Consider the following 11,811-nt stretch of genomic DNA (forward strand, 5'->3'; position numbering starts at 1 on the left):
AAATCAGTCAAGATTTTGACTAAAGTCAATATAATATTGTATTGTTTGATGCAGAATTTTAAAATGTCAATTTCAAAATGAAAGTTATTGGCTTTTCAGACAGGACGCCACCATCTGTCCTGCCGGGTCCAATCCCAAGTGGACAGTGCTGACCGTGCGGTTTCAAACCTGCCTGTATCATACACATATGACTGTTAATCTGATCGTGGAATAAATGCTAACGAGACTTTGTTAGAGCATTTGCCCCCTTTGAGCGACGTTTTTAATTTGTATGTCCATGTGTGTCGGTGTGGTAGCCCATGTTCATCTGTTTGCTCTTAAGCAGATGGTGATGCAGAGAGCCTGTTCCCACGGATCACACATGGGAATTTAAAATGCAGAAAAAATCCATCACAGTGAAACATTCTCTGAAGGATGCCGCCCCCAGATAATTTACCCCATAAAAAACAATCAGGGCATTCCTTATCAGATATGGCTTGTGGAACTCACTGAGATGTATAATAATTCCAAGTAAAAATGTCAACATTCTCTCTTGATCTTCCTGGTCTGTGGCATCCTAGTGAGTATTTATTATTTAAACATTAATGTGATGTGCAGATTATATTAATATGGTTTGTATTAAAGCCAGAATGCCAGAATCAAGTGTTCTCCTTACCTCCCCCTTGTCTTGAGCTCAATCGCGCTGTCCCTTAACTTTTTAACAGCTCTGACACATTGAATTTATGGCACAGATTGCCCCTCATGCTCTAAATTTGTAAAAGGATAATTTAGGAGAGTTTTTCCATCGCCGTATGAGAAGGAAATTAAGTTATTTGAGAGGAACTATTTCTAATTTGGTGTCATTCAAGGGAAGGGGGGTGGGGTGGGGGGTTGGTCTGAATAAATGGTAATTATAGGTTTGGGTTGTCTGACTCCCAGCCAGATGGCCCAGTACTTCTCTCATAAAGCCCTGTTTGACCAGTCGTGGGCTGGGTGACACTTTTAAGTTTCCAAGATAGTGATTTGGTCCAGGAGTTGTAGGTTTCCATAAAACATTATTATGTAGTCAGGAGACAAGGATGCATTGTAATAGTCCCCTAGATAGATAGATAGATAGATAGATAGATAGATAGATAGATAGATAGATAGATAGATAGATAGATAGATAGATAGATAGATAGATAGATAGATAGATAGATAGATAGATAGAGAGAGAGAGAGAGAGAGAGAGAGCGAGAGAGAGAGAATCTCATATTATCTAGTTTTTATATATTAGTAGATAACATAGATGCAATTCTAATAGAATTGTAGCCACTGAGCTGGGACAGCTGGGAGATTGCATGTGTCCATCCAACATAATGTTTTAAGCAGAGTAACAAAAGGACGGTGTTGGCACACTTTGTGAATTGCAACCATAACAATGCAAAGTCTGCCGCGGGTCAGGGTCTGGCTGCCGTTGTATTAAAAGTGCCCTAGCCCAGAATAATTCCTCCCTTGGCTCATTGTTGTGGCACACTTTTAATTCAGGGGTGTCCTCCTGCTGAGGAGGGTGTTAAAGAGATGGAGGGGCCATTATCAGTAGTCCCTCCTGCGACGCTTAAAGGGGGTCAGTCTGGTGGCTCGGGTGAAGGGGAGAGAGAGAGAGAGGGAGAGAGAGAGTCCCTAACCCTCCTCTCTGTCTCACTCAGTAGCTCACTGACTCGCATGCACAGACTGGGAGAAAGCTGCGCCTTTTCTTTGGGCAGACACTCACTCTCACTCACTCACGGCGCACACGCACAATAGGTGACGAGCATATGTTTGTGTGCGCAACAGATCCATTTAACGGGAGAGTGACGCATCTCACCTACTTCTTTTCCAGAAAAACTAAAGTTTTTCCCTTATTTTTCCCACCTATTTATTTATTTTGATCTCTTTTGTGGAGTTTTTTTTTTTTTATTATTTACGGAGGGTGAACTGCAGGCGGTGCAACGAAAATGCCGGACGTCTGAGAAGGCACCTATCCCTCATCCTTATTTGATTTCCCCCTCCGTGGAAGTAGGTTTGCCACATTGTGCACAAAGATGTGGGCAAAAATCCTAACCAAAGGAAATATATTTTGTTCAACTGTCATCAAACTGCTGCTCGTGGCTGCTTTTACGCACGGAGCTACTGGTAAGACTTTGAAATATAAAGTTTACGAGGAGCAGAGAGTGGGAACTGTGATTGCACGGTTAAAAGAAGATGTGTCTGGGGTTCTGGCTAAGCGACCGAGTTCGGCGACCTTTCGGTTCCGTGCTATGCAGCTGGGGAGTACGTCATTCCTGGCTGTCCGGGAGGAAGACGGTGAGATCAGCATCGCCACAAAAATCGACCGCGAGAAGCTTTGTGAGAAAAACCTGAACTGTTCGATCGAATTCGACGTGGTCACCCTCCCTACTCAGTACCTGCAGCTGTTCCATGTAGAAGTAGAAGTGCTGGACATTAATGACAACTCCCCGCACTTCTCCCGTGCCATCATTCCCATTGAAATCTCGGAAAGCGCATCTGTGGGGACGCGCGTCCCCTTGGACGGCGCGGTGGATGCGGACGTCGGGGAGAACTCCCTGCACACATACTCTTTGACACCCAATAACTTTTTCAAGATCGATATCAGGACAAGAACTGATGGGGCCAAGTACGCAGAACTGGTGGTGATGAGGGATTTGGACCGGGAGGTGCAGTCAAGCTACCAGCTGCAACTCACAGCCTCAGATAATGGTGTCCCCCCGAAATCTGGATCTACTTTACTGAAGATTAGCATCTCTGACTCAAATGACAACAGCCCGGCCTTTGATGAACAGGCTTATGTGGTGAATTTACTGGAAAATTCTCCCCTTGGGACTTTAATTATCGATTTAAACGCCACAGATCCAGATGAGGGTACAAATGGAAAAATAATCTACTCTTTCAGCAGTCACGTCCCACCAAAGATCTTGGAAACGTTTAAGATTAATCCAGAAAATGGTCACATCACACTTATTAAAAAAGTGGACTATGAAAACACGGCTTCTTATGAGCTGGATGTCCAGGCCCAGGACCTTGGTCCCAATTCTATCCCTGGACTTTGCAAAATCGTGGTGAACGTGGTGGACGTGAATGACAACAAACCGGAGATCAACATCAACCTGATGACGCCAGGGAAAGAGGAAGTGGCATACATTTCCGAGGGCTCCCCTGTGGACACGTTTATCGCTCTGGTTCGTGTGGACGACAGTGACGCCGGGCTCAATGGCGAAGTGGTCTGTAGGCTTCATGGCCACGGTCACTTCAGACTCCAAAAGACTTATGAGAAGAACTACATGATCCTCACCAATGTGTCACTAGACCGGGAGAAGAGGTCAGAGTACAGTCTCACGGTCATCGCTGAGGACAGAGGCTCCCCCAGCCTTTCCACCATTAAACACTTCACTGTGCAGGTGTTGGATGAAAACGACAATCCTCCAAGTTTTGAGAAGAGCCGCTACGAGGTCTTTAAATCTGAGAACAATTCTCCTGGAGCCTACCTGATGACTGTAGTTGCCTCAGATCCAGATCTGGGCACCAATGGCCAAGTCACTTACACCATAATAGATGCCCTGATCCATGGGAGCCCCATATCCACCTACGTCACCATCGACCCCTCTAATGGCGCCATCTACGCTTTACGTAGTTTTGACCACGAAGACGTCAGTAGGATTGCCTTCACCGTACAAGTACACGATGGGGGAAACCCTGCACTGACTTCCAACACCACCGTCTTGCTCACTGTTTTGGACGAAAATGACAACGCGCCCATCATTCACTACCCCTCCCTCCGGAACCACACCGCTGAGGTGCCGGTGTGGAAATACGCCTCACCTGGTCAGCTGATCACTGCCCTTAAAGTCACAGACCGTGACTCTGGGGCCAATGGAGAGGTGAGCTGCAGTATTGTTGGTGGCAACGAGGAGGGGCTGTTTGTGATGGACGCACGCCGGTGCGAGCTCCGAACCAACGCGAGCCTGGAACAGGCTCCGCGGGATGTGATGGAGATCAGAGTGGAAGTGCAGGATAGAGGCACAACTCGGCTGACCACGGGGGCTCTCTTCAGGCTTTCTCTGCAAGAGATGATGGAGGTCCTGCCACCTCTTTACCCCACTGGCTCCAGCCAGGCCTCACTGGATCTGTCTCAAATCGTCATCATTTCTCTGGGCGCAGTGTGTGCCCTGCTGCTCATCGTGATGGTGATGTTCGCCACCGCCCGCTGCAGCCGAGAGAAGAAAGACCCCCGGCACAACTACAACTGCAGAGTAGCCGAGAACAGTTACCAGAACCACCCTAAGAAGCCCGCGAGGCAGATCCACAAGACAGACATCACCTTGGTCCCAACCGTCAACGGCACCCTTCCTGTGCGCGCTCACCCGTGTTCTCCTTCAGCCTCCCCTGCTCCTGAGAGGGGCACGCTGGGGAGTAGGCAGAGTCATCATAGCCGCCAGTCCCTCAACAGCCTGGTCACCATCTCCTCCAATCACGTGCAAGAGAATTTCACCCTGGAGCTGGCTCATGCAACACCACCTGTAGAGGTAAGCCAATGAGACCCACCTTGACAATCGAATTCCCAAGTTTAAATGTATCTAAATGTACCACTTAAGGTATAAATAAATTAAAGTAAAAGATATTAACACAAGATATTTCACCCCAATATTGCACTTTATGTAGCCTCATATCAAATATTTGTTCTGAAATTATCCCTTACTCCCATATCCTCCTACCTTCAGCCCTTCATGTCATATTTTTGTTGACCATCCTTACAGGACTAATTCACACAGTTCTGCCACCCCCCACCCCCCATAGTCCCTACCCCATAACATTGTCTTGTGGCCTTGCTTGTTTTGACTCCATTCATTTTCCCCCTCTTCATCTTTTCCTTTTATTTTTTGTCCTTTTCTTTCTTTTTTGTCCTTCTGTGTTCCTCTTGGGATTGTAGCAAGTCTCACAGCTTCTGTCCATGCTCCATCAGGGCCAGTACCAGCCACGGCCAAGCTTCAGGGGCAACAAATACACCAGGAGCTACAGGTAATGCACAAACATACACTTGTCCTCCTAAATTGCGTGTGTGTTGTCAGCACTTTCACATTCTGGTATATCCATATTCAGCAGCTTTTTGGTTTAGAGCCAAACTTATCATTTGTAATAACTTATTATTTGCATAATTTTATGTAAAACCTCTTCTGCAGAGCGCTCCCTGTGCACCTTTTTATTTGTCTATAGCATGGCCTTCCTCCATGCTATTATTGACAATAAGTTGTCCGTTACCTCTAAGGGCTGGATGAAATTCTCGTCTGTCTTCCTCTTCATGCAGATATGCCCTCAATGAGATGGATAAGTTCAGCCTGAAGGACAGCGGCCGTGGCGACAGTGAAGCTGGGGACAGCGACTATGAGCCTGGCAGGGAGTCACCCATGGATAGGCTCCTTGGTGAGGGCTTTACTGAGATATATGCCCCTGATGGCCAGCACAGAACGCATGCAGGTACACCCCAGGCCCTGCATCGAGCACACCCGACTACCCTCCATTCATTTCCCACCATTTTCCCTCATCTCGTTCAGAATTGAGGATTAACTCTCTGCTGTTTTCATGGTTTCGCTTGTGCTGGATGCTTTTGCCACTCAGACACTGAAAATGCAAGGAGGTAAAACAAATTGTCGAAGTAAATTTAATTTCTTTTAAATCTCGTTTGCCAACAAAAAAATGACAAATTAATGAATCATTAACTTCGGTTTTAAAAGATGTTTGATCAAGTCTTTTTTTTTAGTAACAATGGTCAAACAGTAGCCAGGCTCTGTTTCCTTTATACCCTCCACTGATGTAGGCTGAGGGAGAGTTTCTCAACCTTGGGGCAGCAACCCCACCTAGAGGTCAGCTGATGTTCAACGACTTTGACAGACATAAAATCTTAGTTTAAGACATAAAAGGGCCTTGTCTTGTATAGTTTTGGGCATGCTTTCCCCTCTGTGCATTGCAAATGGCTGCATGTGCAATTCCCCTGGAGGAATCTGAGTGATACTGTGCATATATACGCTGCAAGTTTGTCACTGTCACGTCTTAACGGAGACATTTTTCTGTTCAGCTCAGGCATTCCATCCATTCTCCCTCATGTCCCGCCGCATGCAATTTCCCTGCTTTGCACTGTAGCATTAAATATTTGACAGGTTGACGAGAAAATACTTGGTCACATGTTTTGAAATTCCACCCCTCAGTCTGTCTCATAGCTGATGTCACACAAGCTGCAGACGGCTTCAGCTTTATTTATCTCCTTCCAGAGCTCCCACTTCTTTCCAGGAAGCTTCCCACGCAGCCATCATTCCACACTGTATTTAAGTTACATTCCAATTAAAGTCGACCCAAACGGGCACACAATCTCATCACTAACACCCCCCCCCCCCCATCACACTCCCCCCCATAGTCTTTGAGAGCTTTGTGGAGGAGGTCTGCTCGTCATTCCTTTTCATTTTTTCCACCTTCAAGCCTTTACATTCAGCCATCAAATCTGTAAACCCAATGCTCCCTTGATGAAGGGAGACATTTAATTACTATGTGATGAAGAGTTGCTATGGAGTCAGCGCTGAGTTGCATTTGTGATTAAGCCCTAAAGAACATAAATGACATCTCAAAGCTCACCTTTCTCCTTCTGCATGTTTACCTTGCCTTCCACCCCCGTGGTCTCTGCAGTACGGCTGATTTCCAATGTCATATAGTCAGCACCCGCTTATGCTAGTTGCCTTCGTGCGCATTGTTGTATAGATACAGATTCAAATTCAGTGATTGCCTCTATTCCTGAATGAAAATTACCATTATTTTAGAAAAAGTGTTTGGTATAAATAGTCTTAAAGGACTTGCGGCACATCTGAAACTAAGTTGTTTGTTGCTTATATGTGTCGGACACTGATGTGGCTAGCGTAACCTAACCCAGCATTAAAGAAATACTAGAAGAAAAACGGGCACGTATTGACTGTCGATTTTCCTCTAAAATCAAATGGTTGCTATAAACTGATTATAAATAAGTCATTCTGACTTAGGTTACTTCATTCCTGGAAGTAATTGACTGAAAATTGATTAAAATTGAAATAAATAATAGTAGTTATAGTAATAAGACTTAATTTGTTATCAGCAAACCCTGAAGATGTAAATAAATTTAAGAGACCAGAGGACTCTGACCTTTGTTCTTTAATCATTTTATGCATGTCACATGTTCAGAGACCATTCTGTTTTAAGCTCAGATTTGTGTTTTGGGCCTCAAAAGTAAGAGTTTTATTTGAAAAACTGACTGAAAATGCAGACGTGAACATTCTCCACAGCGTTGTCTCAACCTGTCAGTACATTGACAAAAAGGAAGTATTACCTTAATCTTAGACACTAACTGGACAACTGCAGCGTATGTAAATAGTCCAACTAACATCAGAGTTCTCTTTACAAGAGTAAGACACCCAATTAATCTGATAGGAAATCAACGTTCTTCGGCATGTATCTCCTTAATCGGTGTTCCAGTGGACTAAACAACACTTGAGCGCATTCTACACAAACCCCATGCTGAAGAGATGCCTATCGCCATCTAGTGCTGAGGAGGAGGTCATGGCCCTAACAGTTATTGGATTTTTCTTTGTCACATGTAAACCGGGACAAGGACTGAATTCCGAGAGGGCGACAAAGTCAAATTTTGGGCATAATAAATCTGTGCATGTAAATGGACTGACTGCCAAAACTGCTCATCCCCCACCTCCCCACCTCGCTCAGTGGGAAACAGCCCCTCCTGCTGCTTCTTATCTAGAATAAATGATGCATTTCTTTTCTGATGGAGTTTGATAAGATGAAAGCTCACCAGTAAACAGACACATTATCAGCAGCAAGCACATTCTCATTTTTGAATAATTTAATTCAGAAACTAGTCTGATTTATTTTCTATTTTTCTAGTCTGATTTAAGTGATTTTTAATTAACTTGGTTAATATTTGCCTAAAATTACCCCTCATTATTTCTACACAAAAATCCGTCAAGTTATATCGTTCTTTCCTTCTTTCAACCCCCGTCATCGTCTGAATATCCAACGAACATCCAATGCAGCTGCCCCTGCAATGTTGCTTTTTTTCTCACCAGTGCACTTTTCATCCGCTCTAAGATGTATTATAAATGTTCCTTTCATGTTAATGAGGGCATAATGAAGTCCCCCAATAGAACCACTGAAAAGCAGCGCTCTCTTTTAATGAAGGCTGTAAGTTGGCATATTTGATTTGTCTAATTTATTCTTCAGAGATTTTCTATTTGAAGATTTAATATTTAAAAAAGAGCAGCTTGAAAGTAGGAAAGAAAGAGGGCTTTTAGAAGAGTTATTTTGAATGGCTAATAGACATTGATTGAGCAAACCGAATTGTTTCGGCATGGTAAATACTGTCGAGCGGGCGATGCTCCCGCAGAGAGCCTTTCTGACTAATTCAAGCATTTCCATCATGTTTTCAAAGCTGGAGCTGTGGAAACACCTGAGAGGCAGAGAAATAGCTAGATGGAAAATAATCAGTACATCATCTTCTCATCTGATCAATGCGTGACAAAGCTGTCATTTCCAAGCTGTATGTTATTTAGCCACATGCCATTATCTACTTTCCTCTAAATATAGATGTTTATCCATATCGTTACCTTCATATTTCCATTTTCCTTCAACTTACAGTACAGTACAGCATATTATTGGTTGGACACAGACATTCTGCAACTTCATGTGCTTGATAGTCTTCAATGAAGAAATGGATATCGAACTGATTCAGTAATAACAATAGAACATACGAAAAATGGCAGAAATGGATTCATTAGATTGATTTCACTAAATGTTACTGTAAATAATGTAAAGCGATATAATTTACTTTTTGATTTTTGGTGGCTTCGCCGACACTCCAGGGTTGTGAGGTGCCATTTGTGGGACATGTGACTGACGTGTTTGTGTGTTTCTTTTAGCGATGAGGCTCTGCACAGATGAATGCCGCGTCCTGGGCCACTCGGATCAGTGCTGGATGCCTCCCCTGACCTCTCCAGCCTCATCGTCCTCCGACTACCGCAGCAATCTCTACATTCCCGGGGAAGAATCCCATCAAGCCAGTGACTTGTCACAGGACAAGACCCCACAGCCCTGCACTGATAGCGGACCTGCCCGGAACCAGAGCTTCTCCACCTTTGGCAAGGACGTTGTTGGTGAGGATGGGGGAGAGGAGCGCCGGGCAGAGGAGGGCGAGGGAGCGGCAAGAGAAGAAGACCCATGTGGAACCGCATCCCTTCTGTCAGAGATGAGCAGCGTTTTCCAACGGCTTCTACCACAGGGTTTGGACTCCTTTATCCAAGTCAACGAGAATCCGAAGGGGACCAGCCTCAGTGGGGTCGGCGTCCCTATAACTGGATCTTTGGACCGCCGGAGGGGCCATCTGCCGGGCAAGTCTAATCCTTCCGTCCACCAGCAGGGTGTGGCCACCTGGGCCGCCAATACTCACTTCCAGAACCCAGGAAGCAGCATTAGCCCATCTGGCAACCACCAGTCTGGCAGTTACCACACCCTGAAACCCAGCACCAAGCTCAACTCCCAGAGCAGCAGCCACAAGGGCACGCAGGCACCCAAAAACAGCCCCCAGAACAGTGGTCACGCACCCAAACCCCACAGCAGCCCCCTGCTCACAGCGCTGGTCAACCCCAATCTGGTGCAGCCTTCTGCTCCGGTGCAAGTGTCCGTTCCTCCCCCCGGGCCGTCCTCCAAGTGGCTGCCAGCCATGGAGGAGATCCCAGAAAACTACGAGGAGGATGACTTTGACTCGGTGCTTAGCCACCTTCAGGGCAAACGGAGCGACAGCCGACACGAGCTGGTGGACGCCAGCGAGCTTGTGGCTGAAATCAACAAGCTGTTACAGGACGTCCGACACAGCTAAACTCCGTTTCCCCTCTTTATTTATTACTCACCCACTGACCGCTTCAGAATAAATGTGAAGGGCGGCGGGTGGAAAAAGAAGGACTAAAAGTAAACTAAAGGAAAAAAAAAGACCCGCAATTGTCGTTAAAGTTGCATTTCTAATGTAATACTTGTGTTTTGTGAATGCTAAATATCCAAAAATATGTTTGTATTTGCTAGTTTGGTACACAGTGTACACTCTGTGACTGTATTTATCTTTGTATTTCAAAAATACATTTGTATACTTATATTTATAAAAAAAAATACATGTATATAAACTTAATCAGAAGTCTATTTTTATATTTTGAATGCATGTTGAGTACAAAACCCTTGAATTAAGACTTTGACATGCGATCGACATTCTAAATATTTAAACTGTCTTTTGTATTGTGATTCTTTTTTTTTATTTGTCATTATATATATGACCTATACTGAATATATTAATGAACATTTGTCTTTGTGGATTATTGTGGGGAAAATGGACAGTACACAAATAAAAATGATGCACATATAATTTAAATGTGTCTATTGACCTTTCTATACTATTAAATGTGACCTTCACGTTCCTTCATATGTGACAGTAACAGGTCTGAAAGGATCCTAATGGTTTTCCCATCATGGAGCATAGAGGATTAAATAAAAGTATGTTTCGTTAGCAGTTCACACTGATGAATGTTACAATTAATGGACAACCTTAATCATTTTCCAGTTAACTCCACACCTGATTTGTGGCCAAACCTGCCTGATGCACCAGTAAAAAAGCTGGTTCAAAAACTTGTGAGATACTGAACAAAGCAAGTGTGCAACAGTGCACCAGGCAGGCTGAGCACCATTATTCACAATCATCTGGTCTGAGCCAAATGTGGCAACTTTTATCCCAGGGAAAGAGAATCTTGTGTGCTTCTTTTGTCATATCGGCAATGTTGTTTGTTGACAGAGATTGCAGAGCATGCTAAAGGTTACCGGTACTATATAAAAAAGGGCATGAACCATTTCCCAAACAAAAAAAGCCAGAGTTGGTTCAGCCCATAAAATACAGGTATATATGGAGGTATTGAGGGGGGACCCCCCCCCCCCCCCCCCCCCACCACCACCTACCTCAGGGACGGCATAATGGTCCTTGGTAAACCAAGACTAACATCAAGACCTCACTAATGCAACAGCCATAACTAGCAGCACATGCACTGACATGGAAACAGGCAGGAGAGCAGGTAACTAGAGAGAGCCCCCTGGAGGAAGAATATCCGCACTGCAGGCCTTGTGCAACACAATAATATGGCTTGCCATGGCAATAACTCAATTAACATAATTGCAACAGAAGGATCAAACAAAAGCCTTATAAAAAGGGAGATCTTTTGCATTCGAATGATCTTGCACAGGTGAGGATTTGTGTCAACATTCTATATCACAGTAGTAGTGTGGTAGTAGTAGTAGTGCGGTTCTTAAAATGAGCAAACTGCACAATTCATGCAGATCAGGCACCAGTCACAGGTTACTCTACTGAACTAAAGATAGGATATTAACAGGTAAAATCTCTCGCATGATCATCATTTTTGCCAATTTTTTTTGTAATGTGAGCAGTATTCACATGTGAAGAGCACAAGAGTGAAAAACATAATAAAACATTTTACAGCCGTCACACACTATAATCCCCAGCTGTTCTCTTTATGATAAAGGTGAAGACTCGGCACATCAGCTGCGAATCTCAACTCTTCTGGACCCACACATGTTTAAAAAGACATCTTCTGAACGGTGGCATCCTCTGAAAATGAACACAGCTGCAACCGCCAAAGCTCAAACGTACCCATGATACAACTGAGTGGGAAAGTCAAGCAGCAGCTAGCGGAGGGCGAGCTTGAGCTGCTTCCCATCATG

At 44.5% G+C, this 11,811-nt stretch overlaps 1 protein-coding gene across 3 annotated transcripts; it reads left to right on the plus strand.

The window, feature by feature from the left end:
* The first annotated feature begins 1,659 nt into the window (after positions 1-1,659).
* pcdh18b (protocadherin 18b) lies at positions 1,660-10,456 on the plus strand. 3 transcript variants are annotated; one of them, XM_011618103.2, is made up of 4 exons: positions 1,660-4,541; positions 4,946-5,034; positions 5,321-5,490; positions 8,961-10,456. In XM_011618103.2, the coding sequence occupies exons 1-4, from the start codon at positions 2,043-2,045 to the stop codon at positions 9,914-9,916; spliced, it is 3,714 nt and encodes a 1,237-aa protein (XP_011616405.1). In that variant the 5' UTR covers positions 1,660-2,042; the 3' UTR covers positions 9,917-10,456. The 3 variants fall into 3 exon arrangements, with proteins under 3 accessions (XP_011616405.1, XP_029703273.1, XP_011616406.1); XM_029847413.1 differs by having other exon boundaries at positions 5,321-5,436; XM_011618104.2 differs by having other exon boundaries at positions 1,661-4,541; positions 4,979-5,034.
* Positions 10,457-11,811: the final 1,355 nt, after the last annotated feature.

The sequence above is a fragment of the Takifugu rubripes genome, chromosome 14, assembly GCF_901000725.2.
Source record: "Takifugu rubripes chromosome 14, fTakRub1.2, whole genome shotgun sequence".
In the NCBI taxonomy this organism is placed as follows: Eukaryota; Metazoa; Chordata; class Actinopteri; order Tetraodontiformes; family Tetraodontidae; genus Takifugu; species Takifugu rubripes.